This window comes from Lucilia sericata, unplaced genomic scaffold (assembly GCF_015586225.1).
Source record: "Lucilia sericata isolate MDLA Ls3-8-SP2 unplaced genomic scaffold, ASM1558622v1 Contig002095F_arrow, whole genome shotgun sequence".
In the NCBI taxonomy this organism is placed as follows: Eukaryota; Metazoa; Arthropoda; class Insecta; order Diptera; family Calliphoridae; genus Lucilia; species Lucilia sericata.
Genome location: NW_023995945.1, coordinates 2,658 through 22,273, shown reverse-complemented (window position 1 = coordinate 22,273; position 19,616 = coordinate 2,658). Strand labels below are relative to the sequence as shown.

General features: G+C 31.0%; 3 protein-coding genes across 11 annotated transcripts; all 3 read right to left on the bottom strand.

Moving 5' to 3' along the window:
- Window positions 1-2,989: 2,989 nt before the first annotated feature.
- On the bottom strand, window positions 2,990-10,175 carry LOC119613371 (arrestin domain-containing protein 17-like). Of its 9 annotated transcripts, none has more exons than XR_005232230.1 (7): window positions 9,231-10,175; window positions 8,553-8,905; window positions 7,934-8,483; window positions 7,713-7,875; window positions 5,477-5,522; window positions 5,305-5,423; window positions 3,899-4,168 (listed from the first exon to the last, which is right to left on the bottom strand). XR_005232230.1 is itself a non-coding variant. In XM_037969398.1 (5 exons), exons 2-5 carry the CDS (start codon window positions 5,517-5,519, stop codon window positions 3,107-3,109), a joined length of 972 nt encoding a protein of 323 aa, XP_037825326.1. In that variant the 5' UTR covers window positions 5,520-5,522; window positions 7,934-8,104; the 3' UTR covers window positions 2,990-3,106. The 9 variants fall into 9 exon arrangements, 5 of the variants coding, with proteins under 5 accessions (XP_037825326.1, XP_037825325.1, XP_037825324.1 ...); XR_005232227.1 differs by having other exon boundaries at window positions 9,305-10,175; XR_005232229.1 differs by having other exon boundaries at window positions 3,913-4,168; window positions 5,317-5,423; window positions 9,305-10,175.
- Window positions 10,176-10,739: 564 nt separating this feature from the next.
- On the bottom strand, window positions 10,740-13,151 carry LOC119613377 (arrestin domain-containing protein 17-like). Its single transcript, XM_037969408.1, has 4 exons — window positions 12,846-13,151; window positions 11,641-11,993; window positions 11,002-11,575; window positions 10,740-10,938 (listed from the first exon to the last, which is right to left on the bottom strand). Exons 1-4 carry the CDS (start codon window positions 12,955-12,957, stop codon window positions 10,814-10,816), a joined length of 1,164 nt encoding a protein of 387 aa, XP_037825336.1. The 5' UTR covers window positions 12,958-13,151; the 3' UTR covers window positions 10,740-10,813.
- Window positions 13,152-14,742: 1,591 nt separating this feature from the next.
- Window positions 14,743-19,337, bottom strand: LOC119613380 (arrestin domain-containing protein 3-like). The gene is made up of 4 exons (XM_037969410.1): window positions 19,082-19,337; window positions 16,530-16,882; window positions 15,074-15,653; window positions 14,743-14,997 (listed from the first exon to the last, which is right to left on the bottom strand). The coding sequence occupies exons 1-4, from the start codon at window positions 19,191-19,193 to the stop codon at window positions 14,867-14,869; spliced, it is 1,176 nt and encodes a 391-aa protein (XP_037825338.1). The 5' UTR covers window positions 19,194-19,337; the 3' UTR covers window positions 14,743-14,866.
- Between the last annotated feature and the right edge of the window lie 279 nt (window positions 19,338-19,616).

Genomic DNA, 19,616 nt, shown 5'->3' with positions numbered 1-19,616 from the left:
TGTATGTATGTATGTATGTATGTATGTATGTATGTATGTATGTATGTATGTATGTATGTATGTATGTATGTATGTATGTATGTATGTATGTATGTATGTATGTATGTATGTATGTATGTATGTATGTATGTATGTATGTATGTATGTATGTATGTATGTATGTATGTATGTATGTATGTATGTATGTATGTATGTATGTATGTATGTATGTATGTATGTATGTATGTATGTATGTATGTATGTATGTATGTATGTATGTATGTATGTATGTATGTATGTATGTATGTATGTATGTATGTATGTATGTATGTATGGATGGATGGATGTATGTATGTATGTATGTATGCATGTATGTATGTATGTATGTATGTATGTATGTATGTATGTATGTATGTATGTATGTATGTATGTATGTATGTATGTATGTATGTATGTGTCAAATTTTATATGCTCACCAAAGTGGATTTTAAAAAATTTTACATTTATTTTTTTTCTCTTAAATTTATTAGAGGTAGACCATTGCAATGTTCCAAAATGGAAACAACGATTAAGTCTTTTATTTTTATACCCTCCACCACCATCAGTGGTGATAGAGGGTATATATAACTTTGTCATTCCGTGTGTAACACCAAGAAATATTCATCTGAGACCCAACAAAGTATATATATTCTGGGTCCTTATCAAATTCTGAGTCGATTTAGCTATGTCCGTCTGTCCGTCTGTCCGTCTGTCCGTCTGTCTGTGTAAAACACGCTCACGATAAAACGAAGCAATAGAGCTTAACCAAATTCACCCAAAATGTTCTTCATTTTCCTAAGTTGTTTGGTATTGCAAACGGGCAAAATCGGTTCACACCGGGAAAAGTTATGAATCAAAATTTAAAACAACCTCGGAAAAAAATAAGCATTTTCTACACATTCTGATGTAATTTTCTCGAAAACTATGCAAGATAATTCAATGGAAATCACCACACATTCGTTTCTGCACAAGATCTTGATTCCTGCTGAAAATTGCCAGAATCGGTCCACAATTTCATATACCTCCCATACAAAAGTACATATTCCCGGAAAATGGGTTTTTTGTTAATAACTTCCGCCACAATGTCGATATCTTCACAAAATTTTACAAATTAAAATCTTATGTCAATAGAATTCTTTCAGAGGAAAAATTTTATGGATCGGTCCATAATTGGCCATAGCTCCCATACAAGGTCCCCTCCCGAAAATCACTTAAACGCGCATAACTCATTACTAAATTAAGATATCCAGATAAAATTTGGTATAAGTATTGCCCATATGCATAGAAATCTTACTGTGAAAGTTTTTTCCGATCGGTCCATAATTGGTCATAGCTCCCATACAAGGTCCCTCCCGAAAATCACTTAAACGCGCATAACTCAGTACTAAATTAAGATATCCATATAAAATTTGGTATAAGTATTGCCCATATGCATAGAAATCTTACTGTGAAATTTTTTTCTGATCGGTCCATAATTGGTCATAGCTCCCATACAAGGTCCCCTCCCGAAAATCACGTAAACGCGCTTAACTCATAACTAAATTAAGATATCCATATAAAATTTGGTACAAATATTACCCATATGCACAGAAATATTACTGTGAAATTTTTTTCCGATTGTTCCATAATTGATCATAGCTCCCATACAAGGTCCCCTCCCGAAAATCACTTAAACGCGCATAACTCATTACTAAATTCAGATATCCATATAAAATTTTGTACAAGTATTGCCCATATGCATAGAAATATTACTGTGAATTTTTTTTCCGATCGGTCCATAATTGGTCATAGCTCCCATACAAGGTCCCCTCTCGAAAATCACTTAAACGCGCATAACACATTACTAAATTAAGATATCCATATAAGGTTTGGTTGAAGTATTACTCATATGCACAGAAATATTACTATGAAATTTTTTTCCAATCGGTCCATAATTGGTCATAGCTCCCATACAAGGTCCCCTCCCGAAAATCACTTAAACGCGCATAACTCATTACTAAATTAAGATATCCATATAAAATTTGGTATAAGTATTGCCCATATGCATAGAAATGTTACTGTGAAATTTTTTTCCGATCGGTCCATAATTGGTCATAGCTCCCATACAAGGTCCCCTCCCGAAAATCACTTAAACGCGCATAACTCATTACTAAATTAAGATGTCAATATAAAATTTGGTACAAATATTACCCATATGCACAGAAATATTACTGTGAAATTTTTTTCGATCGGTCCATAATTGGTCATAGCTCCCATACAACGTCCCCTCCCGAAAATCACTTAAACGCGCATAACTCATTACTTAATTAAGATACCCATATGGTACAAATATTACTCATATGCACAGAAATATTACAGATAATTTTTTTTTCCGATCGGTCCATAACTGGTCATAGCTCCCATACAAGGTCCCCTCCCGAAAATCACTTAAACGCACATAACTCATTACTAAATTAAGATATCCATATAAAGTTTGGCAGAAATATTGCTCATATACTGTGAAATTGTTTTCCTATCGATCCATAATTAATCATAGCTCCCATACAAGGTCCCTTTCAGAAAAACATTTAAAGGCACATAACTCATTACCAAATAATGATATAAATAAATACTATTTTTGTTCATAAATACTATTTTGTAATGCAAAAAGCACTTAATGCTATTTCAAAAATTTTTCACGATCGGTCTATATTTGGTCATATCTCTCATACTAGATCCTGCCCCTAAAAGCGCTTTAACCGTATTTAACTATATTATATATATGTATGTATTTTTAAAATCCTTAAATCTTTCACACACATGCATACATGCAAATACGAGATATCGCTAAAGCATATCTTAGGGCGCTATAAAAATTTAAATGAAAGTGGCGTTTCTAATGTTCAATAAATCTTGGAATTGTAGTAGATTTAAGCTGTTTAAATCTTGGGATTTTTCTAGTTAAGACACGAGAAAACTTATTTCTACAAATATTTTATTAATTAGAAATGTATTAATACAAAAGTTGCTGGTGGAGGGTATTTAAGATTCGGCTCAGCCGAATATAGCACTCTAACTTGTTTTTTTTATATTTTACAAAAAATTTAATTTACTGCTTAAAATTTTCACGAGAAGGCGGATCTATAAAAATAATTTAAAATCAGATTAATATATATTTGCAAACTGCAAATCCCATAAATATTTATACTTACCCAAATCCTGATAACTTGGTGGTAAATCATTACTGCGTTGCTCATTTAAAGTTAAAGCAGGTGCTGTTGGTACAATAAGGGGATCATTTTCCAAAGGTATCACATTTTCTCTCATGGGAATAGTACCAATAAATATTGGTATGAGTATACTCTTATCTTTATTACAGCCCGCCATATTTAAGGTCACCTTTAGTAGATACTGCACTTTTATAATACTCTCACCTGGAGTGGATGGAGTTGTAGGACCTATAGGAAATGTGCCATCAAAAATTCGAGTAGTCAAACGTAAACATTTAACATCATAGGATTTTTCATATACAGATGTCTCATCGTCACGAGTCTTGTGTTTAGGTTCATGAGCAGTAAAGGTAACTTTACTTATAAAGTATATGGTGTAACCATTAATATCGATCATTGATTGATTCTGTATATGTACCGAGTACTTGGCAATTTGACCTATAGCATAGCTGCCAAAGGGTATGCTAAGTTTGACATTAATGCTACCCTTTGAACAAAACCATAAGCAGGAATTAAAGTTGTCCTCAGTTTCAATAGGAATCTAAGAGGTGGTAGAAATAAAGAAAATTATGGAATAAATTATTAAAACATTTCACTACTCACCCTTAAAACTGGACTGAAATTTAAATCCTGTGGTTTAACAACTGTTAAAACTTTATTGAATATATTATTGAAACGATAGGGTCTAGTAAGTTTGAGTGTTAGTGTGTAACGTATGTGACCAAAGCGACCCTCACACGAAGTGGGACATTCAAATGGTAGAGCTATTTGAAAATTATATGTATGAATTCCAGCGGGCAGAGTTCCCTCACCATGTACAGTTGTAGTGTTATCGATATACAATTCATTTGATTTATAATGAATAGTGTGATTCACTTTTCCTTGTCTTCTAGTCTTTTTCCAACTTACTTTCGCCTCGCCATAGAATGTTATGCATATATCTGAAATGAGATAAAAATAATATTTTTAATACCGATTCAGAATCTGATAATTGAATTTTTTTTCGTTCATTCTCGTTTTTGAGCACATTTGAGACGTTATAACAGTACATAGACCTCTTTAAGATATATCGAAAAAGTATAAATATATAGCAGAGATATTTTAAAGTCAACAGGTTAGACTTTCGGATGACATAAAAAATTTATAAATAAAGATGACTTCGCGCGGTTATAACCATGCAAATATGGCCAAAAACTAAGTTTAAATATATCTCAAAACCCTGATGTCAGATTCGGAAGAGTACCTATACCCCTACCCTATGAACATTATTTAAAAATTTAAAGTTATAATCGGTCATGACCTACCATATTATACCCTACACCAGTGTGTATGTTTCATTATTAGGACTATCTTTAATAATAAAGTATTTTGGTAATTTTTACCGTAATTCTGAAATATTTTCAATAAGCTTCGCCCTTTTGTCGAAAGAAATATGTCAAATGTGTCGTATATGTTATCATCAAATTATCTTGAAAATTGCGAACTGTAGTTTGACTACAAGATTTACATGGATGGACAGACAGACAGACAGACGGACATAGCTAAATCGATTCAGAAAATGATTCTGAGGCGATTGGTATAATTTAAGGTGGTTTTGTGCGTTACAAACATCAGCACAAACCCAATATAACCTCCCCATTAAAGTGGCGTAGGGTATAATCAATAGAAATTCAGAAAATATGGTAAAAGTTTCAATTTACTTCAGACAAATGATTTTTAATACAAAAAAAAAATTATAAGAAGTTGTATATATACTTAGAACACAATATAATATTTGAAATTTTTTTTAATTCCGCACTAATTTCTACAATTTTATTACAATATTGTTGACAACATTTTAATAACCCATATATTTGAAATGAAATTTCTTTAAAATTAATCTTAAATTATAGGAGATAAGAAATCGAATATAATATTATTTATGCCAACCTCTGACATCTTTGGGAGCGGTAGTATTTAAAACAATTGCACCACTTATTGTGTCGCCACTTTGATAAACTGCATTAGGTTTGTTCAATTTAAATTCACAAGTTGAAGGCATTATTTAATTATATTTTTGTTTATTTACTCCATTTACCATAGACCTTACGTCAACAGTTGTTTGGTTTTTGTTAATTAAAACAGAAACAATATATGTATATGTTCAGAAAATAACCAACCGGCAAAATTTAAATGCGTCGTCGTTTAATATGCATTCTACAAGATACTTTTTGTTACTAAACCTTTAGATATTTTATATACATACATACCATAGAAATGCCTCCATTGACAGTTCACAGTTGCCAGATGCATTTGCTATAAAATTGATAAAAACAGAGTTAATCTCAATAAACAATAACTATTGATTAAATTTTATTTTAAGTAATTTTTTTATAATAATTAAAAATTACGCCAAATATCATAATTTTAACAAATTCATTTAGTTTTATAATAAAAATATGAAGTTAGTATATGTTTAATTAGTATGTTATTTTCTCATTTAAATTTGTAAGATGTGGCAACAGTTATAGTCTCTCCCATAGGCAAGTACATACAAATATTTTGTATATATAAATAATTCATTTGAGTAATAACATATAAGACATTTTAAGAAAAGTGCTGTAATTGGCTTTGACGAATCTTAAATACGCTCCAGCTATAGGGTACTTTTTGTTAAAACTCATGTAAATATATTATTTTAAGATATTTTATAAATTGTAAAAGTAATTGTAAGGTCCACTTCCGAAAATCACGTGAACGTATATATTTCACTAATAAATTAAGATATTAGGGTAAAAATAAACTTGAACATATTTCATCGGTCCATAACAGGTTATGGCTCAGACATTATTTAATTTCATTAATTAATAGCGATATTCAAATTAAATTCGACATGAGTTAAGGGTTAATTAAAATTTTGTCGATGACATCATAAATACCGGATTTCATTATACATATATTTGTATTAAGTTTCATTTAAATCGGTTCAAAACTAAATAATATTGGTTTCAGGAGAATTTCCCAATATTGCATAGCTTTACTTTGACCTTCACAGTTTATGAGTTTAATATTATTCGATTTTACTGAACCTTCAGACGTATGTTTAATATTATCTTAAATGGTATATTCTGAAAAAGATTAATATAAAATATGCATAACAGTTAAGAATAAAGACTGTTTTTCAAAACGGAGACGGAGCCGGCCACTATTCGCAACTTTATATTTGGGACTCCAGTAGGAAGGACTACTTTTTTATTTCCATATTCGGAATCAGCACACCAAATAACAGTAAATTTTTCAATTATTCGACCAAGATTTAATAACCTAGATCTTTGCCAATGGGACAACATCAGTATAAAAGATTACTGCTCTGTTACATATAAGATTTTTTAAACTCCAAAAATTTAGAAACTTTTGGTTTTATATATTTTTATTCAAAATAAAAAAGAAACTTTACAAACAAAAACAAGTAAGAAACTATAGTCGGGCGTTGCCGACCATATGATATCCTACACCAATTACGAATATTAAATTTCAATGATAAAGAATTTATGTTGAAATTATCCTTGGTTCCAAATTTATTGAAGAATTACTGATTTACTGAGAGAAGCCATACAATTTGGTGGATAGATTTAAGCTAGTGTTTATAAGTGAATTGTGAACATTGAAGTCATTTTCTGAAGGGGCTAGGGTCAAATGAGGCCCGATCATTGCGAAAATCGGCAGTATCATTTAGACTTATGTAAACCTAACTTTTGCCAATTTTTATTGAAATAGTAGAACATTTAACATAATTATGAGCTCAAAGGCCCTATTCGAGGGATCGGGTGTTATGGGCGCTAGGTGAAATAATGGACCGATTTCAACCATTCCTCCTTGGACCAAAAGAAGTGTACGTGCCGAATTTCATCAAATTATCTTAAAAATTGCGACGTGTAGCGTGCCCACAAGCTTTACATGGACACACAGACAGACGGACGGACGGACAGACAGACTCAGAAAGTGATTCTGATTGGTATACTTTAAGGTAGGTGTATGATAATTTTTTTTTTTGGGTGTTACAAACATCAGCACAAACGCATAATACCCTCCAAACTATAGTGGTGTAGGGTATAAATATCAATTCTGTTTAGCTTATCACAACATTTTTCATGTTTCTAAAAACTGTGATACACGGTTGTCAGATCTTACAACGTTGTCAGTAAAATGTGCATAAAATGTCTAACAATCGTGTGAACTCAAAATTAACATTACTGACAATGTTGCAAGACAAAACATGCAAGTTGACACTGTTGTTAGACATTTTCTGCATATTTTACTGGCAACGTTGTTGCAACGTTGATCTAACAACCCTGTATACATAGCTTAATAAACGTTCATATTGTTAAAACTTTAAGATAAAAACGTTAAATACAGACAAATTCCAATTCCACATTATATGCTATAAGTGATTTCATTCCGAAAGAATTGCTTTTTTTTCGATCGGAATGGAATTATGTGACAGACCTGATAATATTCAAATATATTAAGTAATATGAGGTAACTTAGTTATCAGATTGAGAATACATGGGATACAATGGCCTAAAGTCAACATGACGATTATGATCACTTCTATTAATATCTATAAAGGGTGAGTTGCAGCGTATGGCTTCTTCAAATGTGGGCGGACCTATGGGAATGAAATACAGTTTAACTTTTTTTTTCTTATAAACAAATACTATACTTACCTAACTCCTGATAACTTGGAGGTAAATCATTGCCTCTTCGAACATTCTGCGATGCCACACCTATAATGGGATCATTTACAATAACATCTATTGGTGTCTCTCTTAGTGGTATGGTGCCAATAAATATTGGCACAGTTATGATATTATCACTCGAACAATTATCAATATTTAAATCAATTTTTAATGTATATTGTACACTTATAATACTATTATTTTCGGTGGTGGGCGGTGTAGAACCTATATTAAAATTGCCCTCAAACAAACGTGTACTTAAACGTAAACATTGATCACTATATGATTTTGTTGTTAGAATACGTTTATCTTGTCGTGTTTTGTAATGAGGCGTACGGACTGTATATGTTATATCGCGTATAAATTCTAAGGTATAACCATAAATATCGTCCATTGTTTGATTTTTAATATAGAGAGAATATTGAACAGTTTGACCGATGGCATAGCCACTAAACGGAACGGTTAGAGTGGTATTAATACTACCACTAGAACAAGACAAAAAACAGGGACTGAAAATATCTTCACATTCCATGGGAATCTGTAATAAATATATGAGGTATACAATTTAATTTTCAATAGGTGATATTCTTTTAAATAATAAACTCACCCTAATAGCAGGATTTAAATTTAAATCTATTCTTTTAATTATACTTAAAGGTATACTAAAATCAATATCGTTATCTGAAGGTCTATTAAGTTTTAGTTTAAGTTCGTAGCGTATATGACCCCAGCGTCCTTCGTACGAGGTGGGACATTGCAGCGGTAGAAGTATGTGAAATGTATATGTATTAATTCCTGCAGGCAGGGTTCCTTGTCCATGCACAGTTGTAGTATTGTTCACATATAGCTCATTTGATTTGAAATAAACCGTATGATTTCCGTATGTACCATTTGATATTCTTCTTCTTTCTGTTTCACTCCAATTTACCTTACCCTCACCACGAAAAATTATACATATATCTAAAATTAGAGAATAAATAGTATTTGTTTTAGAAGATGTACATCCGATAACTTTCTAAATTGACACTTTTAAATACAATTAGTGGAAATTATTAACGAACAAAAATTGTCGAACAAACCAAAAGATCAGACAAATTGTTTTATTACGAGAATGCGGCATATTTCTGGAAAAACATCATATATGTATGTATATTATCAATATGTTTTAATATACATACATATAAGGTTAACCAATAAAATTTTTATGATAAAGAAATGTTTCTCCAATATTCTTCATACATAAATATGTAAGTATATATCTCGATAATCATATGTTTTTACTAACCTTTTACAACTACGGGAGAAATACATACATACATATGTGAGTATATATCTCGATAATCGTATGTTTTTACTAACCTTTTACAACTACGGGAGAAATAGTTTTCAAAACGATCGTACCGCTAACCGTATCCCCACTATAATAAACTGCATTGGAATTATTCAGTTGAAATTCACAAGTTGTAGACATTTTTAGTTGTATTTTTTTCTTATTTATATATTGAATTGTATTAAAGCATTATTTAAACAATAGTTTTTTAACTACATTGGCAGTAAATATGTACAGATAAAAATATATATTTTCTTCATTGTTCAATGTTTAATCTAATAAATACTGTTTGCTACTAATTTCTAAGACTTTTTTCTGTCTATAGTCACTAAAGTGTATTTTTGATTATTTACAGAATCCATATGGTGTCTTCCAAATTTACCCTATGAGATGATAAATATAGAGGAAATCTGTAAAGAAAAACTGCGAGAGAAGTAAGAAATCAGGGATGGAAAATTCAATACTATTGTAATTTTTTGTAAGTAGATCATAGAATAATAAATACACTAGTTCCAAAAATATAAACTAGTCAATAGTCATAGTTTTTAATATAGAACTAATGCATCCTAAACTAGTTAGTCAGGAAAATTTTATTTAGACTAGAGTAATGAATATACCATTATAGATTAGTTAATAGACTTATCAATATACTAACTTTTTATCAATATACTACTCCACAGATTAGTTAATAAACTAAGTACATATTTATAAGTTATTACATTAGTCAATCGACTAATACACCGAATAATCTAAAGGCTAGACTATATACTAGTTCACAGACTTGTCCATAGATCAATCTGTAGAGTAGGCAATATACTGGACTGTATTAATCCATAGACTAACTAATAAATTCGTTTATAGACTAGTTCTTTAGCTAGTCACTGGATTAAATAATGGACTAGTCAAGAGACCAGATTAAGGGTTTCCCACGTTTTTTTTTTTTTTTTTTGATTTACAAATTTATTGAGAAATTTATTTAATTCTGCGGATTTCCATGTCTACTCTCAACTACTATAATAGGAAGAGTTTTATATGTTCGTGCTGATGCTTGTAACGCCCTGAAATAAAGTATATCGATCGATTTGTATCATGAATAGATTTAATGATTTACATGGAAGGACGGACAATGTAAATGGAAGGACGGACATCATTCCCTCCATACATGTACAGTTTCCAATTTTCAAGATGATGAAATTTGACATAAATGTCAATGCCTTGCTCTTATCCCGTTCAAATTGGTTGAAATCGGTCCATTATTTCAACTTGATTCCATACAACCGGACCTACCGATTAGGACTTTATAGCTCATAACTATATTAAATGTGTATATATCTTTGTAAAAAATAGCTCAACTTAATTTTAAATGAATGAAAATACTTCCGATTTTCATAATGATCCGTCCAAAAGACTTTAAGGTAAAGACTTTAAGGTTAGAACTTTAAATGACTAACAGAGTGAATGAAATGTTGTAAAAATATGTTTTTTTTTATTTAAAAATATGCCCTGCAAATATTATATTCGAACACACAAGTACAAACTCATTCATCACTTTGGGAATATGAGGGATACAATGGCCTAAAACCAATATGACGATTATGTTCATTTTTATCAGTATCTATAAAAGGTGAGCTGCTGCGTGTTGCCTCCTCAAAAGAGGGAGGACCTATATAAAAAGAGAAAAATATATTAATTTTTTTTTTACCACTCAAATAAATATCATTCCTACCTAATTCCTGATAACTTGGTGGCAAATCATTGCCTCTTTGGTCATCGAAAGGTAATACAGGTGCTGTGGGTATGACACCTATAAGACGATCACTTTCCAATGGTTCTATGGGCGTCATGCTTTCTCTTAGTGGTACAGTACCAATAAATATCGGTACTTTAATAGTATTATTGCTAGTACAACCGGACATTTTTAAAATTACTTTTAGATAATATCTTACTTGTATTATACCATCACCTTCGGTGGTGGGTGGTGTAGACACAATATTGATATTACCATCAAAAATACATGTAGTCAAACGTAAACATTGTTTACTATATGATTTTGTTTCTAAAACTGTCTTATCTTCTCGGGTTTTGTGATGTGGCGTATGGGCAGTAAAGGACAGTTTACGTATGAATTCTACTTTATAACCATCAATATCGTCCATAGATTGATTTTGAATATATATCGAGTATCTAACACTTTGTCCGATGGCATAGCCACCAAAGGGTATAGTAAGTTTGGTATTAATAGTACCACCCGAACAGGAACAACAGCCGGAACTGAAAATATCCTCATTTTGAATGGGAATCTAGGTTAAAAAAGAATTACAAATATTAATTATATCAAAATTGGTTATATACAAAAATTACCTACCCTAAATACTGGATTCAAGTTTAAATCTAGTGTTTTTATTACACTCAACGGTTTACTAAACTCATTATCGAAACGTAAGGGTCTATCTAGTTTAAGTCTTAATTCATAGCGTATGTGACCCCAGAGACCCTCACACGAAGTGGGACATTGTAACGGTAGCATAATTTGAAATGTATATTTATGAGTTCCTGCAGGCAATGTTCCTTGACCATGCACAACTGTTCTATTGTTTACGTATAATTCATTTGATTTGAATTGAACCGTATGATTGCTATAAGTACCATCTGATTTTCTACGTCTTTCCGTTTCGTTCCAACTTACCTTTCCTTCACCGCAGAAAATTATGCTTATATCTAAAATTATAGAAAATTATTATAGTTGATATAAGTATTATGTCACATCTATAACTTGATAGAAACCTAAAATATTGGACCTGCAGCACTTAATACATGTCCGTCCGTCCGTCCGTCCGACTGGCTGTTAATGTAAACCTTGTCCCTAAAGCACAGGCCGGAATTTTCAATATATTTTGATTAAATTTGGACCATACGCTAAAAGTCTACTGACCATACAACCAGATTTACCGATTTGGACTATTAGCTCATAACTTCAGAAATCGGCACAACTAAGTAAAAGCGTTATTATCACTTCCGATTTTTGTAATAATCAGCCCTCATTTGACCTTAGGCCCTATAAAAACTCGCCTTTAGAAAATGACTTAAACGTCCATAATTAATTTATAACCATTAATATCATAATGAATAACTTTTATATATATATATATATATATATATATATATATATATATATATATATATATATATATATATATATATATATATATATATATATATATATATATATACTCATAACTGGTGTAGGGTATTATATGGTCATAGTTTGTTTAAAAACAAACAAATTCTGTGAGTAAATTTATAAATTTACTCTATCCCAAATCAATCTATAACAGCGCTCTCATTGATGCCAAAATAATTCTGATCAAATTTTGATAACATATTCATATTCAGAGCACATCTCTGCCAAAGACATTTAAAAATGCCAAAATCTCTGTTTTTTTCAAGGTTAAACATTGAACTTTGGTAAGTAAGTTAGGGAATAATGTTTTGTTTAACATTAATGTAAGACAATTAAAAAAAATTGTTTTTTTTTTCATTTTTTATAAAAAAATCATATCTGCTACTTACCTCTTACACCTTTAGTAGAAGTAGTCTTTAAAACTATTACACCACTAACAGTGTCACCGCTATGGTAAACTGCATTGGGATTGTTTAATTGAAATTCACATGTTGAAGGCATTATAAGTATTTATTAGGTAGTTTTTTAATTTGTATAGATATTTTATTTTATTTTAATTATAATCTATTTAGCATTAACATTTTGTCTTTATTTTTTTTTAATTAATTCATACTAAATTTCTAATAAACAGCAAACAAAATAAGTCACCCAACGTTTGATCTAACAGATACTTTTTGCTGTTAAATTTGTCGATGTTTTATTTATAAATGTTTATTTACAAAATTTATATGCTATCTCCGAAATTTTCAGAAATATAGAGAAAATGTATGTGTTTACTAATTATCTCTGAGAGTGATTGAGAGAACGAGAGGGAGAAGTAATTGGAAATGTTAAGAGCAGTAAACTATGTGCGAGTCAAGGCACATTTGTACATGGGTATGAGAGCCCGTACGAATGTTAAAACATTTTTTGGGTTTTTGGACGTAAACGATTTTGTATGTACGATACTGTCAAACTCCGCGTAAAAAATTTACCAGTCTATAGTCGTTTTCTCTCGGATGCAAGTGCCTGAGAGCGATTGTTTAACGTACCCAGTTATGCTTGCATGATGTCACGTTAGAATTTACCTAAGCCTATGTGATTTTTTGTCTAATTGTAGATTAATTTAAATATTTACCAATAACTTGTTGAAAAATTTTTTTACGCACTATCAAAAATGATGGGAGTATATTATTTTTTGTCATTCAGTTCAAGACAAGACTATAGATTGGTCTATAGTTAAGATTAAAGACTGGTCTATAGTCAAGACTATAGACTGGTCTATAGTTAAGACTAAAGATTGGTCTATAGTCAAGACTTCAGACTGATCTACAGTCAAGACTATAGACTGGTCTACAGTCAAGACTATAGTCTTGACTATAGCCAGGTCTATAGTCAAGACTAAAGACTGATCTATAGTCAAGACTAAAGACTGGTCTATAGTCAAGACTAAAGACTGGTATATAGTCAAGACTAAAGACTGGTCTATAGTCAAGACTATAGTCTGGCCTATAGTCTACAGTCAAGACTATAGACTGACCTATAGTCAATGCTATAGACTGGTCTATAGTCAAGAAAATAGACTGGTCTATAGTCAAGACAATAGACTGGTCTGTATTCAAGACTATAGACTGGTCTTTAGTCAAGACTATAAACTGATCTATACTCAAGACTATAGACAGATCTACACTCAAGACGTTAGACTAATCTGTACTCAATACTATAGACTGGTCTATACTCAAAACTATAGACTGGACTATAGTCAAGACTATAGACTAGACTATAATCAAGACTATAGACTGGTCTATAATCAAGACTATAGACTGGTCTATAATCAAGACTATATACTGGTCTATAGTCAAGACTATAAACTGGCCTACAGTCAAGACTATAGACTGGTCGATAGTCAAGACAATAGACTGGTCTATAGTTAAGACTATAGACTTTTCTATAGTCAAGATAATAGACTGGTCTATACTCAACACTATATACTGGTCCATACTCAAGACTATAGACAGATCCATTCTCAAGACTTTAGATTAATCTATACTCAAAACTATAGACTGGACTATAGTGAAGACTATAGACTAGACTATAATCAAGACTATAGACTGGTCTATGTCAAGACTATAGAATGATATAAAGGCTATTCTATAGACTGGTCGAAAATAAACCTGTTTATTGTTGACCAACGCTTCAGACCACGGACTGGTCTACAATCAATCGGTAATCATAAGTAAGTTTAAATAAAGTTTAAGAGAAAAGCAAATTATCTTTTATATATTTTTATATCAGTTAAAATCTGAGTATAATTTTAATATATATCTTAAAATATAAAAATTTGGCATAACTAAAAAAATAGCGTATCAAAAATATCAAAATATATTATATTTGTATTAACGTAAGTATTTGTCTTAAGTAAAAAAGGCATTTATTTTTCATTATAAGGCACATTATACATGGGATATAGTGGTCTAAAACCCACTATACGATTTCTGGCGTCCACATCAGTATCAATAAAAGGAGAATTACTGCGGGTAGCCTCTTCAAATGAGGGTGGTTCTAAATATAAAAACAAATTGGAATAAATCAAGTTCTTCGATACTAGATAATAAGACATTTTATCTATGAAACTTACTTATATCATTATAACTTGGTGGCAAATCGTCATCAATACTATTTATTTCAGCTCCCGCTAGTTCGGGAGCAGTAGGAATAACTGGTTCCACACGAACGTTCATTACAGTCTCATTAGCTGGTAAACTTTCACGCAATGGTATAGTACCTATAACTATGGGCATTTCCATGACTGCATTCGAACTGCAGCCGGGTAAATACAATGTAACCTTTAATTTATATTCCACACATATAATACTAGATCTTGGAGTGGTCGGCGGTGTGGATGGTATGTACATCTCACCCTCTATAATACGATTAGTTAAGCGCAAGCACTGTTCACTAAATGTTCTCGAAACTAAAGTATTTTTGGAAGTACGTTCCTTACGGCGGGGAGACTTTGCGGTAAAAATCATTTTCTTAGTAAATTCTATAGAATAACCCTGGGTGTCACTCATCGATTGGTTCATTATGTGTAGAGCATATTTAATAGTTTGTCCAGGAGCATAGGCACCATATGGTATTTGTAGAGTACAAAATATTTTACCTTTTGTACAGGGCCAACAACATAATTTACTAATAGTCTCCAAAACCAATGGTATCTAGAATAGAAGAAAATAAAATTATTTCATGTTGCTGTTTCATATTAAGGCAGTGATGCCAAGTGTAGGGATTTTTCCCTTTTGTAGGGATTTTTTTCAAAATTTTCACGTGTAGGGAAAAAGGGAAAGATTTCTTACTATTGTCAAATTGTAGGGATTTTTCAATTTCATAGTTTTTAACAGCTAAAAATATACCCTTTCATGTATTAAACTTTAAAATTAAAAATGAAATCAGTTTTAAGTGTATCGTTAGTAAAAATTCCGCTTGTAATTTCTACAATATATGTACCTACATATCTCTACAAGACTGGCATAATCCAAAATTCGGGTTTCTTGAACTGAGGTCTACAAAACATGCGACATACTAAAATCTTTCATATAGATTTAATGTTCTGAAAATTTATAAAAGTAAACCGCAAAAAGTAAACGCAAAAGTAAACCTTATTTAAAATAATTATTTTATGAAAATTATTTTGTTGGGGGCACATAAAATAAATTTTTAACATCGAATCGTGATACTGCCATAAATCTTTCAATTGTCTTGGTTTTTTAATCTTAACTGAAGAGTCAGGGTTGGAAGATTTGTATGATGTAAAATTGAAAGAAAAAAATTTTAAAATTTAAATTCTAGAAATTTTATTCCTAAAATTAAAAAAATACATATATATGTATATTATAAAACGGAGCTAATATTTTAGTTTTTTTTATGTTATTTTTGTATTTTTTTAAGATAAACTTGGAAAAAAGTAGTGTAGGGAAAAATGTAGGGAAAATAAAAAGTGGGTGTAGGGAAAAAAGGGATTTTTTCTCATAAGCGTAGGGATTTCTGAAAAAAATCTCCTGGCATCACTGTATTAAGGGGAGAATTGATATTACCTTATAGGCTGGATTTAAATTTAAATCAATAGTTTTTATTATAGTCACCGGCCTTTTATAGATATTATCGAAACGATAATATCGATTAATTTTTAATGATATTTCATAACGTATATGACCATATTTGCCCTCACAGGATGTGGGACATTCCCAGGGTAGCGGTATATTAAATGTATAGGTATGTGTACCAGCTGGTAGAACTCCATCACCATGTACCATTGTACTATTATTGACATACACTTCATGTGATTTATAGTAGGTGGTATTAGTCGAACTGCTTCCATCGCTGTTTGTTGTAGAGTCAGATTCTTCCCATTTGACTTTTCCTTCGCCTAGAAATATAATGCTGACATCTAAAAGTGAAATAAAAGGAAAGAAATATTTTTCATTAGTATAATCTACTCTGACTGGTATGATTTGTTTATTTTGAAGTCGGTGATGAATTTCACTCAGATCTTGCTTAACTTGTTTGTATTTCTCTATGCAATATATTAAGTATCAATAAACTAATAATGATTTTTAATGAATTATAGCTTTAAGTTACGCAAGTATTTATAATTTTGTAATTACTCATTCATACATGTTCTTAAAAGATAATAATTATCCGATACAAGTATGAGTCATACAATTCATCAAAAAATTCAGACTTCTGATTTCAATATAAACTTATAGGGTTAAAATGTACAATTAGAAATATTTTAGGGGTTGACTCATAAGTTTCGAAATTTCAATAAATTACATTTGATAAAATTAAAAATACATTTTGGGTCCTCATTATATTCTTAAACATTCTAGCCACGTCCGTCCGACTATCCGCTGAAATGACAATACGTTCCCAACGGGAAACTTTAAAAAGCTGAAAATTTTTCCAAATATTTTTATACCCTGATGGGTGGTGTATTAATTCTGTCATTTCGTTTGTAATAAATTGAAATATTATTGTAAGACCCACAAACTTATATATTAATGTATATTCGAGGTACTCAATAGATTCTAACACGATTTGGCCATTTTCTTCTTCAATAGGGTGGGACCGAATGAAAAAATTTAGAGGGCTGAAATTCTTAAGACTAACTTTTAAAAATGATATACATATAGAAATTCGACTTAAACAAGTTTTATAAGTACCTAAATCTGTCTACAAAGATTTATGAAGATCGGTCTTTAATAGAACCTTCTCAACTCCATCAGAAAATTACTTTATCGCTAATTACGGGCATGAAGATAACATTACCAATTTTTCATAAAACTCAAGATAAACAATATAGGTATGACTCAAAACCTCTCTTTCAAGTTTTATGAGGATCGGTCCCTTTACCCTACCTAGCGTATGAAATCCCCTTTCGGAAATGACTTTAAGGCTCATAACTGGCTGCACAAACGATGGTATAATTTAACATAAACGAGTTACATATTAACGGAAATCTCTCTACAAAATTTTATGACGATCGGTACATAATGGATCCTACCGCCCATGTAAGGTCCTCTTCAGAAAATTACTCTAATGATATAACTGACTTAAAAATGTCAGTATAGTTATACCCTGCACCACTATAGTGGGGAGTGTATTATACGTCTGTTCTGATGTCTGTAGCGCATAAAAACATTGGTCCTACAACCACCTTAAAGTATACCAATCGGCTCAGAATCACTTCCGGAGTTGATTATTCACTTCTGAGTCTATTTAGCTTTGTCCATTCGCCTGTGTGTCCATTCAAGATAATTTGATGAAATTTGACACATACTCTTCTTTTGACCTAAGGACCATTATTTCGTATAGCCCCATAACCTCTTAACCCCCGAATAGGGCTATTGAGCTAATAAATATGTTAAATGTTCTTGTATCACTTAAAAAATCGCCAAAACTTAGTTTTATATAAGTCTTAATGATACTACTGATTTCCTCATTTGAACCTATCAAAGTCGCCTACAGAAAATGACTTGATGGTCAAAATTCACTTATAGACACAAATATCATGATGATATTCTGCATAAATAGACGTAAATCCCTCTATCAAAGTTTATAAGGATAGGACCAAATTAACCTCCTGCCCCCATATAACCCCTCATTTAGAAAATCCCTTTTTGGGTATCATATGGTCGGTGAATTTTATGTCAACAGAAATCTCTTTACTAAGTTCTATGAGAAACGGACCATAATTAATACTACGCCCATATAAGATCCCCTTCAAAAAGTATGTTAACGCTCTTTGCTGACCAATATAACCGCGAAATTCCACAAAAACAAGTTTCATACGAATGAAACTCTGTTTCTGGTGAACGGTATATATGTAATTTATCACTGTTACTTCTTTAATCAAACTAAGGTTTTACTGACGGTTGCTATGCCCAATTGAATAAGCTAGTCTTTATTTCGCCCGCTTTTGCGTTATTTTTTCTTTCTGTGACACATAAAAACTCTTAAAGTACCTACATTGTTTTTCTAAAAAAAAATTGTTCTTTTAGACATACAAATTAAATGTACATAAATTTATAATGAAATACATATTGACATTGAATTTCTTAAAAAAAATCGCTTTTGTATTACTCACCTCTTACATTTTTGTCACTTGTGGTGCTTAGAGTAATAGTACCCGCTATTATTTCTCCACTAAAATAAATAGCACTTGGTTTGTTCAAATCAAATCTGCAAGTCGAAGGCATATTTTTAAAAATTGTTTGTTTATATTTATATTGAATAATAGTAATATTTTAATAAACAATTAAAAACTTTAAACTAAAACATTATATTTTATTAACCGAGTATTTGTAATTAATTATTCAAGACTCCTGAGTAAACTGACTGTGGGGTTCGACAAATTAATAATTTTCTTCCAACAATAAGTGTGTGTATAATGTTATCATAAAAACAAACAAGGCATCTACAGTTCACGAAATAATTATAGGATTAAAATGTTTTTACAAAAATTAAAGCCTCCGGTAGTTTAGTTGGTTAACCGCTAGGGACACTGTAACAGAAGCGCACTACAAGTCTAAAGGTGACCTAAATGTATTTCTTCTGATACTTTCAAACTATCTTACAGACTCTTATATCTTGGAAATAAACGACATAATTCTAAAACCTTA